Here is a 22,202-nt window from a genome sequence, read left to right on the forward strand (position 1 = left end):
TTTGGTCCCAGCACCTGCATCTGAGTCAGCAGTCACACTAGCAGCTTGCCGTCTTTCAGCCCTGCTTGGCCTTCAATCTATTATTTTGCTTTCTAAGCTCATCGGACTCATTCTTTATCTCCCACTGGCTGGCTTTCTTCTCTCTCCCACACCATGCTTAGACAGACAGTCTGGCTGCATTTCTCTCTGCTTGACTTCTGCTTACAAAACTCTCAGATCCTGCTGCCTGCCCTTGAATGGCAGCCCGGCTTGTCTTGTCTTGTATGCCGTTGATAAAAAGAGCAGGGGAAAGAGACATACAAAAACCTCTTTTTGTCGTGGTGATTGCCTTGGATCTCTTTTATCCCTTACCTGTGGGAGGGACTTTGCACAATCACCTTTTCCTCAGTGTCCCCTCCACACTTCTTTCTGCTGCTGCCTTCAGAGATAAAAGTTGTGTTTAAAAAAAAGCAAATACATCAGCGTCACCTATGAAAGAACCCACTATTTCACAGCTAATATACGCGCCACATACACAATAAACCAGCACAGTCACTTCTCCTCTTAAAATGTTTTGAGCACTGCAGGTACGGGTTTCCCCGCCACGGCTGCTCCTCTCCTCGGGCACCGCACAGCGCAGGGACAACTCCCAAAAGCCGGCCTCGATACCACCCCCCCTTTTGGAGACCAGGAGATTTTAACAGCGCGGACGCAGCCCAGCTGTGCCGAGGGGGTGAGGGCCTGGCAGAGGCAGCACTGAGCTTACGTTGCGGGACGCTGCAGGGCCCCGGCCGGCTGGGAGGGGGAGGAGGAACATGGCGGCGGCCTGTGCTGGAGCAGGCCGAAGCGCGCTCAAATCCCTAAAGCGAACAGGATTAACGCTTTCCACAGCTCCCGCGACTGCTTCTTTTCTACATTGCGGGGACAAAAGCGCCCTGGGCCCCCCTTCCCAGCATGGCGGGGCGGCCTAGGCCGCTCCGGCCCCCCCCAGCCGCGTCCCCGCCCTCCCGTTGCCACGGCAACCCCGCCGTGCGGCTCAGTGCGCAGGCGCGAAGCCCCGCCCGGCTCAGTGCGCATGCGCCCCTCCCCGCCGAGCCCGCGCAGCGGGCGGGCCGCCGGTTGCCGTGGAGACGGCGTCACTGGAGCCGGGGGAGGGAGCGCCTCGGCCGCCATGAGCTCGGAGCCGGCGCCGGGCCCGCCTTTCCTCCCGGGCTGCGCCTTCAGGGACCCCACGGTGAGCGCGGCCGTCCGGCGTACCCTGCCTCCTGGGGACCCCCTGCCCCCGCTCCCCAGGGACGCCACGGCCTAGCAGGTCGTGTGTCCTCCCCCCACCCCGGCGAGATCTCCCCTGAGAACCAGGCCTGTGCACCCCCCCTTCCCCCCAGGGAGCCGTCAGTGACCTGCACCCTGGCCGGCTCCCCCGGGGCACCTGCTACACCCTGAAGACATCTCCAGGGAACCTGATAACCCCTCAGAGTCTCCTCTAACTCCTCAGGAGACCTGGTACCCCGAAACTCAGCTAATGTTCCTCCAGGGGACATGTTACCCCCTAAACCCCCCCCCTCCCCTGAACAAGCCTGCTATTCCCTCAGACCACCCTCTAATTCCCCCGGGAGGCCTGGTACCTCCCAAATATCCCTTGTGTGTCCTGGGAACCTGGTACCCCTCACACTCACCAGACAGCCTTCAGGGGGCCCAGTACCTTATGAACTGACCTGCGAGGGACTTGGTGCACTGTGAGCTCGTTTAATGCTCCCTAGCAGACTCACCAGACAGCCTTCAGGGGGTCTGGTACCCTATGAAGTGATCCACAAGGGACCTGATGCACTGCAAACTCATTTAATGCTCCCCAGCAGACCCAATACCCGCTGAACTCTCTCCCGGGGGACCTGGTGTTTCCCAAAGCCAAAGCCAACAAATAGCTGCTGAACTCATTTCTGGGGGACTGCAACTCTCTGAACCCGCCAGCTATCCCCTGACCCCACCCACAGCAGACTGATACTCCCTAAGTTCTCCCAATGTAATTTAAAGTCTGTTCCCAGGGGACCAGGTATCACTGAGCCCGCCCTCCGGAGGGCTTGGTGCTCTTAATCTTGTCCCCGAGGAATCCATTGCATCTTGCACCCATCTGATATACCCTGAAACTGTCCTGATAGCTATGGAGAGCTAGGTTCCCCCAGACTCATTTAACACCCCAAAAGCTTTCTCTGTAGCTGCAGAACTACTGTCTACAAACTCACCCCATGGAGATCCAGTACCCCTGAGTCCACCCAGTAGTTCCCCCACCAGTTCATGTGATACCCCAAGGAAAGGAGTATTCCTAAACTCACTTTACAGTCTTGAAACCTGATTCCCCCAGGAAAACTACTGTTTCTCTGAACCATCTCAGTTTTCCCAAAGGGATGTGCTCTGAGCCTGCTGCTCGTTCTGATGCTGCCCTGAACCAGGATGCATAAACTCACCTGACAGCTCCTCAACTATCTTCATATACCCAGGAGAACAAACACTGTCCAAATTTCAAGGAGTCCTCCACTAGGAATTAATCCACCAAACCATCCCAGTACAGTTATGTCCTGGACCCACCCACCACTCTTACAGGGATAGACACACCCTGAAGTCACCAATCTGCTGGGCAATCAATACCCTCCCGACACCCCCTCCTCCAAAGCTCTGATGCTTCCAGAAACGCTCTCCCGGTATCCCCTGGAGAACTGAATCCTTGGTAGGCCAAAGGGAACTAATAGTCTGGAACCTGAGAAGCTGATAGGCCTCAGAGAACTGGTGTCCCCCAACAGAGCTGGTACCACCACAGCCTCCAGGATCATCCCAAGGAAGCGAGACCCTCCCAGGTTCCATGGAAGAAGTAGTGTCATCCTCATCCTCTGCACTTGAATTGATACCTAAATGAGGAAGCATCCTCTCCTTTTCCCCATTCCCAATTGCCCACGCACTAAGCATCTGACTGATAACTCCAAACCCTCCTAATATCTGCCGGAGGAAGCAGTACCACAGATGAGAACTGATACTCCCTGAGTTCCTTCCAGTACTGTTTCAGAGAAGCTGACAGCTCTGCCCTTCCTTCTCCCTGGGGAACTAACATCTTGAGTCTTGACACCATTGCTCAACTTCAACTCAGTGCTACTAATGTCAGTCTGAGAAACCAGCACCCTGACTGCTTCCCTCAGAAGCAATGCTCCCAGACTTTTGTAGGGAGCAGATAGACCAGGGCATGCCTTACATTTCCCTGGAGCTTAATATCCTTAAGAACAGGCTCCTCCATTTCCATAAAGCTCAGTATTCCAAGTGAGTCCCCTTCCTCCTGCTACCTCCCAGTACATCCAAGTTGCCTGGTCATCAGGAGAACAGGGCCCCAGCATACTCTGGTATTGCAGGATGAGGAACCTCGTGTGAACATTTGTCACGGGACATGCAAAAAAAAAAAAAAAAAAAAGGAGACATGCCTTGGGACAGTACTCCTTGTCCTTGGTATTCCCACTGAAAAATGACACCTCCAGAACAAGCACTCGCATGCCTTCCTGATATGTCCCCTAGATTGTGCTCTACAGAAGAGAGAACCGCTTACCAATCCAGTCTACCCTTTGGCAAATCTTCTCAAGTGATGGTGAGCTCCACTGCAGGTCAGCCCACTCTGCTCTTCCCATATCACTCACAGAGCCTCTTTACTTCCTGGGACAGAGACCTCATGATTATTTGATCTTCCAGTGGAAATGCTTATTCTCCCAAAAAAGGAAAGTTTCCCTTCCATTTCCTGCCACCTCCATGCTCCTGATATTTCTACAGGAGACTACAGTATTTCCTAGGTATCCTTGTGATTGATTGATAGAAATTTTTACAACTCTTGATTGCTCCTCAGATGGAGCGGGGAGGAACTGCAAAAGGATCTTAACAACGCTGAAGAGATCTAGTGCTCCCTTAGGAAGGTATTGTCCTGTTTCTTAGACCAGTGGTGGTATTGTCACTAATCCCTGTTTGACAGAGGTGATCTTGACATGATGTGCTCTTGACAAGGACTGTGTCACGATGGGCTTTGGTGAAACCATTCCAAATAATTCTGGATGCTTTCATGGGAACCCAGTTTTCTCTGTTTTGCTAAATAGGACCCTCTCTTTTCTTTATTCTGCTTATGTGTGGATTAGAGCTACCTAAGGATAAATTGTCACTGTACCAGTCTTAGTGTGCCTTCCAGCACGAACAGTCAAACTATTTTCTAAGTCAGTGACGACTGAGATTTTCAACAGTAAGTGGAGTCATTGACTCATAACAAATACTCTTGATCATGCAGTAATAAAGGTTATCCCAGAATTATTCTTTTAATAATATTATTTCCTCAATATTATTTAGAACATTTTGGAAATATTTAATGCAAATTTCTGCCCCTAGCAAAGTATTATTTCCTCTAGCAGTAAAATCCTGCCTACTTCAGTCACGTGAATGCTTCTGCCGTCTTCACCAGCACTGTGTGTGCGTCTGTAAGAAACACCCACGGGACTTAGCACAGCGGATCGCTGTTTTAGAGTAACTTGAAGCACTGAACTATAGGTAATGTTTAAGGAGATCTGGACTCCAGAAATGGCTTTGCAGTGTTCTTCAGGATGAGCCCTAGTGAGTTCTGTCAACTCGCTTTGCCTCAATTTGCCAGTCTATAAAACGGGCATCGCGATACTTGCTCTGCAGATGAATGCCGGAAAGTGCTGAAGAACACCTCTGTGTCCAAGTGAGATAGTATTGCTGTTGCTTAGTGCTCGTGTGGCAGAGGAGCAGAGACACTGGGAGGGGGAACGGCGTTTGTATGAAGCGTTACGGACTTTCCAAAATGAAGGAGTTAATTCAGTGGAATTTTGTGGATATGGACTGGCAGCAACTGAGAGTAGGTGTTTACATTCTGGGTTTCCCCTTTTAAATTTTCATTTGTCACCTGATACTGTGAGATATTATCTGGCAACCACGCTCACTTGGGAGAGCCTATCGACTTTGGGAGTCTTAAAAATTTACGAGGTATTTTCTTTAGGCAACTGTGCACTTCTGATGAACACCAGTATTGCCCAATTTAAAGACAAACTTCCTGGTTTTCCCTGAATATTTTCCCCACAGCTTCTTCTTGGTATTTATTTAAGAGAAGGAAAAGGCTGTTCTGTGGCAGAGCTAATGTTTACAAGACATTCTGTTAACGTGTCTTCAGTTTTCACCTGAACCTGTTTTCCTAACTGCTCTATCCACAGCATTTCAAGGTCTGTAGTACCAGTTTAAAGGGAAAACAGGCAATTCTGTGAAATTCAAGTGGGGCCTTGAAGGTATAAATAAGATTAGAGGCTTAACAATGAGGGATGAGGGAGGGAGGTGAAGTGGTTCACGTGCCTGGGGTTGGATGGATTGCAAGTCTGGGTCTGGAAAAGGAGCTGAAGCTTGTTCCTTCAGTGCTAGAAATGCATACAACTCTGTTTTACTTGTCAAAAGTCAAGGTAAAGTCAGGGATTTTATTGTCAGCGGCTCACAATTTCTCCTGCTTTCTCTGGAGCGTTAAGTGTTGAAAGCCCAGTGGGACCAGCCGGGCTTTGAGGACTGCAGGTGAGGTACCAGGCATGGTGGACTGTACAGCAAGTCGAGTAGCTTGGTGTCACTCAAGTCCAATCCTGATCTTCCGTGGTGAAGGACTGGGCTGACAGAGACCAGGTCCTGTTCACAGCTGACATTTTCTTGTGTGTCCTTAAGCAAAGCAGGGACCTTCCTGTGCCATCTGGATAATTATTTAGCTTGAAGAATGGCTCAGCAGCTGGTGTCAGGCAGATAGCAATGATAAGTGAAAGGCTCCAAGAAGCTCAAAACCAAGATTAAACTAACAAAAGAAAAAATAACAGGTGAATCCTATAGCCAACATTACACAGTGCTCACATGGATAGAATTTTTCTCTTCTTGTCAGGCTTCTCATTAATGTGCTATAGGGTCTCACACTGTGGTTAGAATGGAATAGAGTAGAATAGAATAGAATAGAATAGAATAGAATAGAATAGAATAGAATAGAATAGAATATTTCGGTTGGAAGGGAACAACAACAATCATCTAGTCAAGCTGCTTGTGTGACCCTTGCGTAGACTGTGGAGAGAGGTGGTGAAACAGCCAATGTGCTCCGGTACGTCTCATAATTTCAGTTCTGTGAGCATGACACACCTTGATTTAGCCCAGCAAAGAACATCCCGTGAATATCATCCCCAGGAGAGGGCTGACAAAATAAATAGTGATATAAAACACAGAGGATGCATCAGGTGTAATAGTCAAGGGAGCACCGTAAGGCAGTAACAGAGTTCGGCCCCATGGTGCTCTGTACTGCCGTAACACAGAGGAGGGAACAAAGGGTTTGTAAGATAAATACTAGGACAGATAAAGTGCTGTGACCCCATTCTAGGCACTGAGAATGATGGCAATAGAGAAATTAAGTGATTTAAGCTCTTGGGGAGTCTGTGCCAGTGCTAGGATTTGAGTTTACTCTGATGCTTTTTTCCTCCAGCCACTTACTTTTTTTTCAGCCTTCTTGATCTAAGTGTAAAATCTGATTGTAAATAACTGCTGCAGTAGGTTATAATAAAATGCTGGGGGGGGGCATTGTGGATACTACACTCTTTTTCTGTGCTTTCTGTAGCCGTATCTAGTAAGTGCACGCAGTGTTTTAACAGCTGGATTTCCTTCCACAGAAAACATCTTTTCATCGGTCCCAGACACTGGGCTACAAAAATGGATTTGCCTTTTCTCGGCTGCCAAGAGTGGGGATCGGCGGGGAGCGACTGTACGTGAATCAGTTTTCTCAAGCTGAATTAGATGAATTATCCAGCACGAGACCCACGCTGACCTACGGGCAAGCCAAGCGGGCTCCACCTTCTGGCTTCATTCCATCATACGTGGCTTTTGACAAAAAGGTATAAAGAAGCTTAATTCCAGGAATATCTCTGGCCAGGCTCGGAGACATAAACAGTCAGCTCCAGGGTTCATGGGACAGCGTACAGCAGTTTTTAGATGCCATAGCCCTTAGTCAGAGACAGCTGAACCCCAGACTGAAAGAGGCTTTCTTTGCTCGGGAGGAGGATTATAATACGTAAACGATGTAAGACATTCCCCACAAGTTACGCTAGAGCATTTCCAGCAGGCGTTGGAAAAGAAGTTTGATTAACTGTGAAAGGCTTCAGTTTATAACCATTGCCCTGTAAACCACAGCCTGGCCTTCTGCGTTGCCAAAACTATATTGAGATTGTAACTGAGCTGAAAGCGTAAGAGACAGTCTGCAGTGAGGACCCTGTCAGAGTGTTTAACTGTGGTCTGTCTATTTATGCTTGTGTTTGTCACCACGGCGTGTTAAAGCCTGTACTGCCACTTTAGCACTTCCTGCGTTGCATCTCGGGGATCGTGTCGGCCTAGGAGGTGGCTGTGTGTCTGCTTGGAGCGGTCCTGAGCTGACCCTTGGTTTCAGATGTGCCAGCAGCTCAGACTGCAAGCTGGCGAGGGCGGCTGCAGCCGCGGACGGAGCAGTCTCTGCCGAGCAGGGGTTTGCACGATGACAGGCAGGCCTGGAGGGGCAGCCAACCCTCGGCCCATCTGGGAGACAGCCTGGGGAACAGATGTGTTGTGTTAATTACCGAGGCTGTTCCTTCAGAGTAGTGTAGATGTTGCTGTTTAATCTGTCGGACACTTCTCTGCCCCTTCATTCAAGCCAGAGTAGCGGCAGGGGCCCCAGAGCTGCTGGGGGAAGTCATGGTCCCTTTTGAAGCTCTTTTGCTGGCTGGTAGGAACTGGCTGGCTACATCAGTGCTCAGTTACCTAGGCCTCTGGGTTGATGTAGGCTGATGGACTGGCTGGATGCATTTTCTCTGCACCCTCATTTCTCTCTTTGTTTCTCCAGCACAGATTAGCTTTTGCTGTCAGGGCTTGACAGATGTGACTTCAGATGACCCGTGCAGATTTTAAAATCCACAGATGTGGTTGAACTCTTTCCTAAAAATTCCTGATAGCTTCCCCAAATCAGGGTCTGCAAAGCTGACAATAGTACAGAAAGTCATTGATGTCAGAAAACTGGATTACTGGCAGCAACCAAGCACCTGGCAGCAGGTGACATAGCGGGTGAAGGAAGAGTAGGGAAAAGGCTGTATTTTTTAAGCCTGTCTCATGCATACCAAATTTGTGAAAGGTGGGTCTTGATAAAAGCCCTCATGATGCCTGCTTAGATATAAGGTATAAATTTTTTACAACGAGGGTGGTGAAACCCTCGCACAGGTTGCCCAGAGTGGTGGGAGATGCTGCATCCCTGGAAACATTCAAGGCCAGGTTGGACGGGGCTCTGAGCAACCTTATCTAGTGGTAGATGTCCCTGCTCATGGCAGGGGGATTGGACTAGATGGCCTTTAAAGGTCCCTTCCAACCCAAACCATTTTATGATTCAATGATTCTATTTGGTGCCTCTGCCATCAGTCACAGATTAGGCTACAGTTAGTGTTGACGATTTTCTAGATTACAATCCAGTACCTTTGCGCTGAAAAAAAACATTACAAATAAATTATTTGTGTTAACAGACTAACCACGGTGTTCAAAGTGTTTCTCTCTCTCTCTCCCTTTGGGATATTTCCCCTATGGCAGATTTTGAAGTTCGATGCCTATTTCCAGGAAGATGTTCCTCTCTCCGCAGAAGAGCATTACCGGATCCGCCAAGTGTGTATCTATTACTATTTGGAAGATGACACCATGTCCGTCATAGAGCCTGTTGTGCCGAACTCTGGCCTTCCTCAAGGCAAACTTGTCAGACGCCACCGGGTGCCCAAGAACGACCGTGGGGATCATTACCACTGGAAGGATCTGAATCGGGGCATGAACATCACCATGTATGGCAGGACGTACCGCATAGTGGACTGTGACCCGTTCACACAGGTGTGTTGCTTGTACAGAGAACACTGACACAGAGAATCCCGGGAGTTACAGGTGGACAGGCCTGCTAGAATCCAGTAGTCTGCATCTGTAGCTTTCACAATAAGGTTGTCTTCAATCTTTCATTTTGCTTTTTGTGGAGAATTCTTTCTTGAGATCAATGGGAAGTTCAAGGTATATTTGCTGAGGGCACCTTAATGGCTCAGGATTATTGCGCCAAGGCTGCTGGGAGTCCATCCTGTGTCCTCAGAAATGCTCCTTGCAGTACAAATTCTAAGCTTATTCCTGTGTGAACAGAATTGGTCTAAGCTCATTTCTATATATACACCGGTTTAACTACTTAGAATGCAGAGGAAGCATCATGCACACGTGAGAGGGAAATCACTGATCCTAACTCTTTTCTGACTTAATACTGCTCAGCTGAGAATCAGGGAAGGGAATGCAGTCAGTAACTCTGCACCCGTCTACAGCCAGGCCAGAAGAGCGATCATGATCCATGAGCTGAGAATCATGCTATGAACTGACCTTTCTAAGAGAGCTTACTTGTTGCCTACTTTTCTACTTCTGTCTATTTCTATACCAGTAAATGAAATAATAACAATCCACTAACAAATTATAACAAATACCATTACGATGGCATCCTGTTAGATTGCCCGCAGTATAATCCCAGCCCTGGTCAACTGCTATTCTTCCAAGCCAGTCCCAGGAGCAGTCCAGGACCTAGAATCCTCCAGGGACCATTCTCAATAGGTGAGTGATGTGCAGCCAACCTGTCCTGGAGGCTGAGAGAGTTTAGATACAGGCTGTTCCTTGCCAGTTGTCCTCAGTGACCAGGAATGTTCCCAAGCATGTATAATATATTGGTATATATGTGGCTGTTGAGAACATGTGGAGCCATCTCTGCTGGAACTGGATGACTGTTAAATTCGGTTCACATCAGATGAAGAGCTGGTTCTCGTGTTAATGTTGGCTGGTTGATGAAGACATCAGATAAGCTATGTGGGTCTACATCTCTAGGCCACTAGTCTATTTATCATTAACTGGCTTCCTCCAGACCAGAATACAGTGAGTTTGAAAGTGTGAACCTGCATTGTGAGTCTTCAGGGTGATCTCACTTGCCTGTTGGAGATGTTTGCGTAGGTGCTTCCTGGGCTGAACATATTCATGGGCCACTTCCCAGGGCCAAAAAGGGAAGAAGTCCATTGACTTCAGAGATAGCTTTGGGTGGCTGATGTCAGTACACAAGTAATACCTGAGAGTTTGTTGGTGCATCCCAGGTAAGCAAAAAGTCCCTGTATAAGCAAGCAGATTGCCCTCTTTCTGTGGGAAAAGTGTTCCTCCTGAAAGATGGACTGAAGCTGCCACTCTGGCACATATCCTCATGGCCTGAAGGGCCTTGGTGGGCCTAGTGTGGGTAACACTAACTTCCACTGTCTGACACACTGGGGAGCCCTAGGTCTCTTGCAAATTCCAACTGACTACATCTGTGCTTACGCACTAATTGAATCTTTTCGGTTAACATAAAAGATACCAACGGACAGTTGTCCTCCATTTACAGCCCTAAGGCCAAGGAAAACTGTGCTCAAGTAAAATAGGAGTTAGGATGTTGAGGACAGGACTGCCCTGGGTAATTAAAGGGCAAGCAAAGCTAAGAAGCAGCTTAAATAGACACATCTTGGTCATGTCACTCTGAGGGTGATGGAGCACTGGAACAGGCTGCCCAGGGACGTTGTGGAGTCTCCTTCTCTGGAGATATTCAAGACCCGCCTGGACGCGGTCCTGTGCAGCCTGCTGTAGGTGACCCTGCTTCGGCAGGAGGGTTGGACTAGATGACCCACAGAGGTCCCTTCCAACCCCTAACATTCTGTGATTCTGTGATTCTATGTTCTATTGTATTTGCTATTGCAGTGGCACTAATACTCCTGCAACCTGTGGGGAATGTCTGTGAGGTCATGGTCTGTGAGGAATGACCTTGCAGTATTCTGACCAAACTCATCTCAGTCCATCTGTAATGTCTAATTAGCTCTTACCTTCAGAACTCAAGGCACCATTAATACCTCAAATGTCCTTCCTAGGTGTTCCTGGAGAGCCAAGGAATTGAACTGAACCCTCCAGAGAAAATGGTTTTTGATCCTTACACAGAACTGCATCGGATGCCTACACGCAAGTACATCACACCATCAGATTTCGACCAATTGAAACAGTTTCTGACTTACGACAAGCAGGTGAGAGAGCTAGTAGTGATTAGCCACGTTACAGACTGTGTGTGTTACTGAAACTCGAGTCTTGTGAAAGCCTGCAACCTTACCTATTCTAAAAAAATCTCAGTCCACTGAACAGACTCCAGATTTGCTCCTTGGCTTTAGTAAAAAACAAAATCTTCTGTCTTTTTGCTGGGCTTTGTGCCATGTGAACAGCTTCTCCTTGGATTGCAGAGCCTATCCTCCATCTCTCTCTTGCTTTCTGTTGGGATGAGATAAGCCCCCTGTCTCGGGACGTCAGCGGACAGATGCAGTTCCAATACGAATGGGCGTGCTGCATCTGCTCCTCTCTTTGTCCAAAACTGCTGCCAGGTGCCAGAGTGGACAACTTCAGACAAACACAAATGCCACTTGCTCTGACTGAATGTGCACAGGTTTGGCAAACACTCTCCTCGCTCCTCCTCTGGATCTTCTTCTTCTCATGTAGCAACAGTGTAAGAAACCCTGCAGACTACATGTGTACTAGAAAATAAAACAGGGCCAGGACACGACCGGAGTTCTGCCTATTGTCCCTGGCCAGCTATCAATCTAACAGCTCCTGGCCATCAGACAGGCATTAGCACAGCTCAGGATCACATCCAGATGCCATTTTGGGTACGGTCACCCTGTTTTGAAGGGAGCAGACCGTTTTGCTGTGTGGATGCAAGCTGGGCCATGCCTGCCATTTCACTGCCAGTTTAGCCTTAGTGACGCAAGTCAGTGCTGGGCCAGCTCTTCCTGCAGTGGCTATTGGGCTGCCTGTTTAGGAGCCGTATCTTGGGGAACTCATGAGCATTGCAGTGTGACGAGTTTGGTTTCTGTGGCATTAAAAGATGATGTTTCCACTAGGCAGAAACCAGATGGGGTCTGCAGTGAACACAGCCTCCTCGGGACTGCCGAGTGCATTGCCCTCTGCCTTCCTTAGTGTGCTGGTTTTGGCTGGGATGGAGTTAATTTTCTTCATAGTAGCTAGTATGAGGCTATGTTTTGCATTTGTGCTGAAAACAGTGTTGATAATGCAGGGATGTTTTAGTTACTGCTGAGCAGTGCTTACACAGAGCCAAGGCCTTTTCTGCTCCTCATCCCCCACCAGTGAGGAGACTGGGGGTGCACAAGAAGCTGGGAGGGGACACAGCCAGGACAGCTGACCCCACCTGACCAAAGGGATACTCCATGCCATATGACGTCGTGTTCAGCAATAAAAGCTGTGGGGGGGAAGGAGGAAGGGTGGGGGACATTCAGAGCTATGGCATTTGTCTTCCCAAGTAGACATTACTCACGATGGAGCCCTGCTTTCCTGGAGGTGGCTGAACATTTGCCTGCCAATGGGAAGTAGCGAACAAATTCCTTGTTTTGCTTTGCTTGCGTATGTGGGTTTTGCTTTCCCTAATAAACTTTCTTTATCTCAATCCACAAGTTTTCTCACTTTAACCCTTCCGATTGTCTCCCCAACCCACCGGCGTGGAGTGAGCAAGCGGCTGTCTGGTACTTAGTTGCTCGCTGGGGTTAAACCATGACACTCAGCATGAGGGTGACAAAGAATTGGTCATGAAACCTCAAAGAGGTTTAAGAATCAAAACAAGATTCTGTCTTGCTGTGTTGTTTCGTTATAAAAATCACTTCCCTTATGTGTACTTCCCTACTCATTCCTCAGCAATTATTTTCTGCTACTTTTTAATCACTCCCCCCACCATTTTTCCTCATGATTCCTGAACTAAATTTCTTGCTTAGTACCAACTGTTCTCTCCCACTTGCTGCTTTCAAGGTAAGTCAGGCACGTCCAGCTCTCCAGGCCCCTGCTGCCCTTCCCACTGCTGCCTCAGCAGCCCATTCATCCCAGTGCCCACAGCACAAGGGCTTGGTTCTTCTCTACCTGGCAGTAGAAGATTGCTGAGATGCCTCTGATCACCCAGCCCATTTCAGTCCCCTTCATATGGACAGAGCATTAGTAATTCTAATCCGTGGTTGTTTTCTCTGGCTCTTTTTTCTCCACCCTAGGTCCTTCGCTTCTATGCCATGTGGGATGACACTGAGAGCATGTTTGGTGAGAATCGGCCTTATATCATCCATTACTTCTTGTCAGATGACACAGTGGAGGTTCGGGAAGTCTACAAGCAAAATGATGGTAGAGACCCATTCCCAATACTGATAAAACGCCAACGCTTGCCCAAAACCTTTGTGGACAAGAAAAGTAAGTTTAGATTGGTGTTGTGGTTTAGCCTGGCTGGACGCTGGGTGCCCAACAAAGCTGCTCTATCACTTCCCCTTATCAACTCGACAGGGAAGAAAAAGCACAATGAAAGGCTCATGGGTCGAGATAAGGACAGGGAGAGATCACTCACCAATTACTGTGATTGAACTTGGGAAATCAGTTTAATTTATCACCAATCAAATCAGAACAAGACAATGAGAAATAAAACCAAATCTTAAAAACACCTTCCCCCCACCCCTCCCGTCTTCCCGGGCTCAACTTTACTGCTGATTTTTCTCTACCTCCTCCTGCCGAGTGGCACAGGGGGACAAGGAATGGCGGCTGCGGTCAGTTCATCACACGTTGTCTGCCACTCCTTCCTCTTCACAGGGAAGACTCCTCACACTCACCCTTGCTCCTGTGTGGGGTCCCTCTCGCGGGGGGACAGTTCTCCATTAACTTCTCCAACATGACTCTTCCCAAGGGCTGCAGCTCTTCACAAACTGCCCCAGTGTGAGTCCCTCCCACGGGGTACAGTCCTTCAGGAGCAGGCTGCTCCAGCATGGGTCCCCCACGGGGTTACAACCCCTGCCAACAAGCCTGCTCTGGCGTGGGCTCCTCTGTCCATGGGTCCGCAGGTCCAGCCAGGAGCCTGCTCCAGCACGGGCTCCCAATGGGGTCACAGCCTCCTTCGGGCATCTCCCTGCTCTGGTGTGGGGTGTGTCCCTTCCACGGACTGCAGGTGGAATCTGCTCCACCGTGACCTCCATGGCTTCAGGGGACAGCCTGCCTCACCGTGGTCTGCTCCTCGGGCTGCAGGAGAATCTCTGCTCTGGTGCCTGGAGCACCTCCTCCTCCTCCTTCTTCACTGACCTTGGTGTCTGCAGAGTTATCACTCCTCTCTCTGGCTGCAAAAAGTGCCCTTATGCTTTTTATTTTTTTCTTCTTAAATATGTTATCACAGAGGCGCTGCCACCATCGCTGATTGGCTTGGCCTTGGCCGGCAGCAGGTCCATCTTGGAGCCGGCTGGCATTGGCTCTATCGGACATGGGGGAAGCTTCCAGCAGCTTCTCACAGAAGCCACCCCTGTAGCCCCGTGCTACCAAAACCTTGCCATGCAAATCCAGCACTGTTGGCCAGTGCACCTGCCTGTGCTAAAAGTGCCTTGGTGGATAGACACATATGTGGTGGCTGTGTCAGAGCCACACCAAGTCTGGAGAATTTTTGCTGGGAACTCTCCAAGTGTCATAGTTTTTTGGCCAAAGAAAAGTTCTTTGAATGATAACTAAATTCTTTATCTTTTGGGAATCAGTGGCAGGACAGCAGTACCAAGAGTTCCCTGGAGCTATTTATACAGCTTGCTTTTGTATTCCTTTTCACTAGGAAACATTAACATCTACCTGATTGATTGATTTTTCCTTTTGCTCCTTCATCCTTAGAGATCTTTCCAAGCTGTGTGCTGGAGATCTCTGATCAGGAGGTACATGAGTGGTACACAGCTAAAGATTTTGCTGTTGGCAAATCTACCACCCTTCTTGGACGCACCTTCTTCATCTACGATTGCGATGAGTTCACCCGAAACTTCTATCGTGACAAATTTGGCATCACAGACTTCCAGCCAGTGGAGATAAAGAAGAAACCACTTGAGGAAGTTCCACAGGTACTGCCAACAAATTCTCAGAGGAAGGGAGGGAAGGAAGCAGTCGGTGTAAGCTCTTTTAGTAAAGTATAGGTTCAGCTTAGTAAGAACCTGTAGTAAGCAAGTTGAGCTTAAAGAAAAGAGCAAGTACGTTGAAAAAGACAAGGCAAGAATGGTCATAATTGATATAAAAATGAAAGTCCTCTGAAACTGTTGATTTCTAATACTGTAAAGGACAAAGCATTTGCTAATAGTGATAGAAAGAACTGGTTATGTCTATACCAGAAAATTAAACAGGGTTTGGTTTCGTCTGGGAAGCCAGCTGGCACAGTCTAGCTGCACACACACACTACTAAATTCTCCCTCATCCTCCAGAACAGGGCTGCCAAATCCGGGCTGCCAAATCCAGACTGCCTACTGGGGACGATCACAGCCCTTGTGATCTCCCAAACTGAGCCTAGGAATGGTCTGGAGTGCTAACTGGCCTAGACCATGAACATGATGGGGATTAGGTTAACAGTGTAACCATATAGATGATTGAGTTCCTGTGCACAGCGAGGTTTTAGTTATTACTATAGCCATAGTCTCTTTATTCAGAGAAATTACCTGCCTTTCTGAATTTCAGATTTTCTTAATTCTCCTAAATATTTTCTATAAGGGGTCCAACACTTGGCCGGGCTAGTAGGATGTCTAGTGGGCAGGATGTCACAGCTACTGCTACCTGGTGACAGAAGATTTCTTTCCAAACAGATGGTTTCCGATAAGCTGTCTTGCAAACATTGTCTTGTTCTTAGTTTCAGCTGTTTCTACTTGATATCTCCTCTGGATGCAGGTAATTCCTCCCTATAATGGTTTTGGCATCCCTGAAGACTCTCTTCAGAACTGCTTTTCTCTGGTTCCGAAGCCTCCCCGGAAGGACGTCATTAAGATGCTAGAGAATGACCACAAAGTACTGCGATACCAGGTGGCCCTGGTAAGTGCTTTCCATGACGGTGCAGTGCCAGCTTCTGTTGTAGAGTCAGAAGGATGGGAGGAACAGCCTGCTCAGACAAGGCTGTCTGCAAATTTTCCAGTGTGCTGGTGGGAAAAGAGAGCTCCCCAAGCCAACACGAGTGCCCCTCAGGGGATGCTGTTGGGTTATTGTGTACTTGCTGTGACAATTAGTAGCAGGCAAAGGTAGAAAAAAAACAAGGCCAGAAAGCACCAAACAGACACGCTAGAAAACACAGCCATTTATGGAAAAACTCCCACTGACATCAGCACGTGACAGATGGCCCTAACTGAAACAGCATTGCGACTGGGCACTGTGCCTCTGCCTGCCTTCAACTGCTGCCACAGGCGTGCGCTTGCCGTGCTCCGCTGCTGGCTCCCAGCACCTGTCCTTCTCCAGGCAAGTCCTGGCCGCAGCAGCCAGCGAGGGGCCGTGCTAGCAGAGCAGCCGAGCGCCAGCGCAGAAGCTGGGGAGTCCACGGGGGACGGTGCTTTCCACCCACGACACCGGCATTCAAGCCCTGGCCTTTGTGCTAACTTTACAGTCAGTTTATGCAAGGAGCCTCCGGCACGTCCAGCAGTAGCGATGGCATTTCCTGCGCTGCCTGGTGCCTGGCCTCTCCAAACACTGGGGGTGAATAAGGGCTGATTTCCTTTCCTTATTGTGCAGGAGTTCCTAAAGGTCACAGCTGACGAGTTCAGATCCACTTAATTTTAAACTAAGCAAGTAAACCTACCGGTGTGTCAGGGGAGTGTTTTCCTGTGACTAAGAGCTGGAAGCAGCACCAGCCTCTCTCAGGCACTCATTATAATGAAAAATATAACTTTAATGCTGAATTTTACAGCCAGTCTCTCTCTGTGGTGAATCATTCCATATAGGATATTCCTTTCTCTTGGATTACTCAGTCTGTGGAAACACTGAGTATACTTGGTCACTGCAGCCCAGATTCTGCTTCCGTTAGCCTGACTAGAGCAAGTAACCTTTGAAATTCAGATACTTAATGCTGTCTAGGGCTTTGTTGTGCTATGTCAGCATATCTGTAGCTTTTGGCCTACGTCAAGCGCTTTGTTTAGACAGCTATAACAAAAAGCTATGAACTCCGGGTACTTTTGAGTGGGTTATTCGGTACTCCAGAGCACCCCAGGAAAGAAAAATCTGGTTCAAATGTTCTTTTCCGAAGCCACTATTTTTCCTCTAGGAATCACCAAACCCAGGGGATAGAAGGCGTCGTTTCGTCCTCTCTTATTTCCTCTCCGACGACACGATCAGCATCTATGAACCGCCAGTCCGTAACTCTGGCATCATTGGAGGCAAATACTTAAAAAGGACCAGAGTCGCCAAACCAGGCTCTACTACAGAGAATGTCACGTACTACGAGCCCTCTGACCTCACCATTGGTTCTACAATTGAAGGTAAAACCCAGCCTGGATTGATAATACTGCCAGAGCGGTGGTTTTCAGTACCTGCTCTGCTCTGTCTTTTATTGCACAGACACTGCTGGATCTCATCACGTTTGAGTTTCCAGGTCACCAGCTGGCGTACATTGGTATAACTCTGCTGCTGTCGATGTTTGGATCTTTGACATAATTAGGAAAAGAGCTACGTTCTCCATAGTATGTGTTCAGTTTACATTTTGGGACCTGTCAGGATTCACAGGGTTCAAGCTATGCCATATGACTTCCAGTAGCAAAGGCCGATCCTGTGAGGAAAATCTATCCAGTAAGGAAAATAAATGTAATACTGAAATACTAGAAACACACCAGTGCTAATGGGGGCAGCTGTTCTAGGCACGAGCCTGGGGCCTTTGCTCTCAGCAGCTGCTTTTCTTGCAGCAAAACTTCTTTTGAGTCAGTGAAACTATTGTCACTTCAAGGGCTGGAACAAATAGCAGAGCTCTCTCGAACCTGAGCCCAGCCACCAGAGAGAAGTCAGGCTCTCTCCTGGGTGATGAGGTGACTTAGGCACGCTGAAAGGCAAGTAACGCTGCTTTCTTTAATGCCTCTTCCCCAGTGTTTGGCCACAGGTTTGTTATCACTGGCGCTGATGAATATGTGCTTAATTATATGGAGAGCAACGCAGAGAGTTTCCCTGCTGCAACACTGCAGTCCCTGAGGGATCATTTTCGCCCACAGCAGCTGGTAAAGGAGACTGCCAACAGGTAGGCTTCAAAGGATGGCGTTGTGGAGCTAAGTAAGACTCAGGGTTGACAGCTAAGGGCATTTCCAGCAGCCTCCATGGGCTCCAGCCTGCTGTCTAAAGGCTGCTCAGCTGATTATTCAGCTCCAAGAGCCTGTGTCTGGACACATACAGAGGGGGTCAAGTGTGTACAGTGTAATGTGGCGGCTGCTGCTGACCCAAAAACCTTGCAGGACAGCTCTGGCTCAGCAGCAGAGATACTTTCAGCGAAAAGGACACAAGTCACCTTTTCCCAAAAGACAGCAGTTAACTGTAGCAGATGCTGCTGGAAGTATCTGCCTGAGCTACCAGACAGTTGCAGGCTCACAGGAGGTTTGGTGGGGTCTGTTTTTTCATTTGCTCTGGCTGTGCCTATCAGCCCATCACAGCCTAGACCACATCCTCCTTTTTAGGTGTCCAGACCTATTTCGGGTGACCCAGTAAGGACCTGATTACCTCACAACACACTTTGGAGTCACCTCGTGTCACGGTGGTTCAGAGTGGCTCTGGTTGAAGAGCTGCATACAGTTCCTGGGACTGCATGGAGCACACAAGGAAACGCTCCCTGTCCCAGAGCACTTGCAGATAAAAGCTGCATGGGGTAATTGTCCTGCAAAGGGAAAATAGTTTGCCTAATGCTCTAACATCAAGACTGAGCTTCATCTCTAAGTCCAAGCTGAGATGAGCTTGCCACAAAAACCAAGCTCTCCAGAAGCCTGCTGTGTACTCAGAAATACAGTCTGGCCAGCCATGGTGGGCAGCCAGCGCACAAGTGTCACAGTAGGGCTGGTAGAAGTAGTTTTTACATGAAGTCCTGTTCTTCCTTTCTTCTACAGTGACATCCCCACACTTGGGACCAGGGAGCAGGAACTGGATGAATTAATTGTGCAGGTTCAGGAAGAGCTGAAGCTCCATAAATACTTGGACAACAAGAACATTCAGGAGGCATTTCTTCAGTGCGACACGGATGGCTCTGGCGTCCTGGACAAAGCAAAATTTTTAGCCCTTTGTGACAGCCTGAGTGTTCCGACCAACGCCGTTCTGGTTAACAAGGTCAGAAGGAAGGGGTGCTGTGCATATTGAATTCCCCTCCTACAGCTCTTCCAAGGGAGCTCTTCTGCAAATCAGCCCTAGCCAGGCGAGAACAAAAGCTGCTCTACCCTACAAAGGGGAACAGCTTCAAGAAAAGGGCAAGAGAGTCCCAATTCAGAAGGGCCTCTGAGCTGTTAGACTGAGCCTGTCTCTTGAAGAATGAGATAATAATTGCTGTCCTCTAAGTAAAGGGAAGAAGTGTTACCCAGGTTACCCCCCATATGGGCAGCCTAGTGTTTGGCTGCACTGGTACGCGAAAATGCCTGCAGGCTCAGGTCTCGGAGATGAGCAGAAGAGGTTGTGTATTATGATAGAGGTCAGGCATAGGCTACTGCAGAGCTGCTGAAGGTTTGTCATCAATTAAGAACACCAGGGCTTGAGTAGAGATGCCACTGATGTGCTTTGGGAATGAGCCTCGGGAAAGCTTAGACGCATTCTGGATTTAACAGCAACTGAAGATTTGAGAACTAAATATTGCGCAAAAAACCCCCAAAATAATTAGAATCATAACCACTTGGTTAACACAACTAAAACATAGGCTCATTTGGCACTGTGAGCAACAGCACGTGGAGGTCACTGTCTGCACAGGAGAAAATGCGAGGGAAACTGAAGCGAAAAATTCATGCAGCGGGGATGGAGGATCCTTTCAGGAATACGACTGGCAAGGATGCTTTCTTAGAATAATGTGATGTGCAGTAGATTAGCAGCCAATAAAAGCAGACTCAGAGTTTAAAGAAATCTAGAAACCCGAGGGAGTATTTCCCTTGCTAAAAAACCCCCAACATTTTCTAAACCAGCCAGTGGTGAGCATCACAGCCATGGTTGGAAAGGTGCGCAGGCAGGGTATTTATGTCTCTGAATGTGCACTGATTACAGGCCTTCGAGCAGCACCCAGGGCTTATGCTGTGCTGGGGTTCATCGGAGACCACTCTGCCCTAAGGAATTTACAACGTGGTGACAGTCCTTCCGGCTCCCACTCCGAGAACGGGAGATGAAGTGACGTGCCCAAGAGCATGTGGGGAACCTGCGATAACTGAAGCTGAACCCCCATGTTTGAATGCCTGTCTAGGACCTAAACACTAAAAGCATCCCTCTTCTCTCTTGAAATCTTAATAATAGTGTGCTCAGAGCCCTCAGAAGTGTGGCTGTGCTATAAGTTAAACATATGGCAGATAGTTAACTACTGTCTGGATTGGAGAGGAGCACAGCTGTCAGTCACACAAGAGCAACCCTAGTAAATCTGTCTCCAGGCGACAAGGGGAAGAAGAATCCTTTCAAGGAACTGTGATATTAGACCTTTTCCATCTCCCTGGGTGTCAGAAGGAGATTAGTTATGCAATTAAAGAAACAAAAGCCCTCTTTCTTCCCCTTAAGCACACAAAGGCTATAGCTCTGTAACACAATGCAGGGTCAGGCACGGATACCAGAACTGGCTCATTAGTCGGGCTGTGGCTGAGCTCAATTATCGGTGCCTCCACTTTATGCCATGTGAACGCACCAAAGCGACACCAGTGAACAGTGACTGTTCAGATGAGCTGCCCCCTTCCCACTTTTGGCAGGGATTTCTATGGGGTTTATGAAAGATTTGCTGTGGCCATGCTTTATTTTTTTGTGGATCTGTTGCCACGGTGGTGATAGTCACAAGGCAATCAGGATTAAACTTAAACACTTTCATTCTTCTCCTTGCATAGATTAGCGTCACCTATAAGCATTCAAGGTTACTGATTCAGGACTGCTAAGGTGGGAGGCTCTTCCACACAGGGGAATAAGATCTGCTCTGTCATACAAGGAGTACTTCTGGGCACTTTCCCCTAAAAAAAATATTTGTAGCTTCTTCCATCTCTTTATGGTGTTTGTTTGTTTGTTTGTTTTCCCAGCTGATTGACCTATGTTCATGTGGAGAAGACAAGATAAACTACCATGACTTCCTTAAAGCCTTCCCCTCGTGATCTGCATCCAGAAGTTGAAGCACAAGGCCAGCAATAAAATTCTTAGCTGAGTTGACTTTAAGACATTGTACCTCAAAAACGATGTCCTAGTCTTCACCTTTGCTTCACTTGCTCGCTCTCTCCCCTCCTCACCAGAGCCAGCTAATTTCACCCTCACTTGGTTAACTTTTTTTTCTTCCTAACCTCTCCCTGCCCTCTTAGCTGCCACCAAACTCAACGTCACAGCTGCTGGACATTGAACTGAAACTCACAGGAGAAAAAACTTTGGAGAACCAAAGCAAAGTTCTCCTGAAGATCTCTCAGCTTAATGCAGTGCACCAAGGCTTGCTAGAGTTAAGCTCCCTAAACCCTGGAGTGATAACCACTCTAGATTTCTCTTACAGAGCTAAAAGGGGCCTTTCACATTCAAGAAGCGAAGACTGCCAGTTTGAATTTTAATTTGCATTACTAGATCTGCCATGGACTCACGTTTGCTACTCTGTGTGTAAGCGCTTCATGCATGGCTGCTACAAAAGTGTTAATAAATCTGCTTTAAATAGAAGTATCTCAATGTCCTGAATAGCTAAGGATTGAAGTGAGGGGGAAAAAACCCCACAAAACTGTGGTTCTGGTTTTACTTGAAACGGAGTGGTGAGTTTAGCTCTCACATAGCTATGGAGACAGCAGGGGTCTGTACACAAATCTGCTGACAGCAGCTTTGCATTTTTTTATCAAAAGGTTGAGAGAATGGTTTTAGGACTGAGATTCTATCTAAACCAATCTTATGCAACCTGTCATCTTACTGGACAGGTCCAATGAAAAGGGAAAAGTAGCAGTTGGCATAGCAATAGAGCTATGACACTTGTGCTCCAGTTAGAGTCACGCTGCTCATCTCTCCATGAAGGCAGACATGGCAGGGACCTTCTCACCCCCAGTGACACCTGCCAGGTATTGTCACTGAGCACACGTGAAAGGCAGCTATCATGCACACAGCAGAGAACAAAGCTCTCTGCAACAAAATGCTTATTTAAATCGGCTTTTGTG

General features: G+C 48.2%; 1 protein-coding gene across 1 annotated transcript; it reads left to right on the plus strand.

The window, feature by feature from the left end:
• The first annotated feature begins 1,095 nt into the window (after positions 1–1,095).
• EFHC1 (EF-hand domain containing 1) lies at positions 1,096–21,665 on the plus strand. The gene is made up of 11 exons (XM_075414996.1): positions 1,096–1,213; positions 6,687–6,908; positions 8,617–8,904; positions 10,977–11,126; positions 13,140–13,332; positions 14,773–14,993; positions 15,805–15,945; positions 17,162–17,375; positions 17,974–18,121; positions 18,975–19,191; positions 21,108–21,665. The coding sequence occupies exons 1-11, from the start codon at positions 1,151–1,153 to the stop codon at positions 21,177–21,179; spliced, it is 1,929 nt and encodes a 642-aa protein (XP_075271111.1). The 5' UTR covers positions 1,096–1,150; the 3' UTR covers positions 21,180–21,665.
• The last annotated feature ends 537 nt before the right edge of the window (positions 21,666–22,202 follow it).

Source organism: Opisthocomus hoazin, chromosome 2 (assembly GCF_030867145.1).
Source record: "Opisthocomus hoazin isolate bOpiHoa1 chromosome 2, bOpiHoa1.hap1, whole genome shotgun sequence".
Classification (NCBI taxonomy): domain Eukaryota; kingdom Metazoa; phylum Chordata; class Aves; order Opisthocomiformes; family Opisthocomidae; genus Opisthocomus; species Opisthocomus hoazin.

Bases quoted from the DNA above. Each gene is read 5' to 3' on its own strand.
- EFHC1 (XM_075414996.1), top strand. From the start codon at position 1,151: ATGAGCTCGGAGCCGGCGCCGGGCCCGCCTTTCCTCCCGGGCTGCGCC. The intron at 1,214-6,686 runs GTGAGCGCGGCC...TTCCTTCCACAG, and splicing joins GCGCCTTCAGGGACCCCACG to AAAACATCTTTTCATCGGTC. The intron at 18,122-18,974 runs GTAGGCTTCAAA...TTTCTTCTACAG, and splicing joins GTAAAGGAGACTGCCAACAG to TGACATCCCCACACTTGGGA.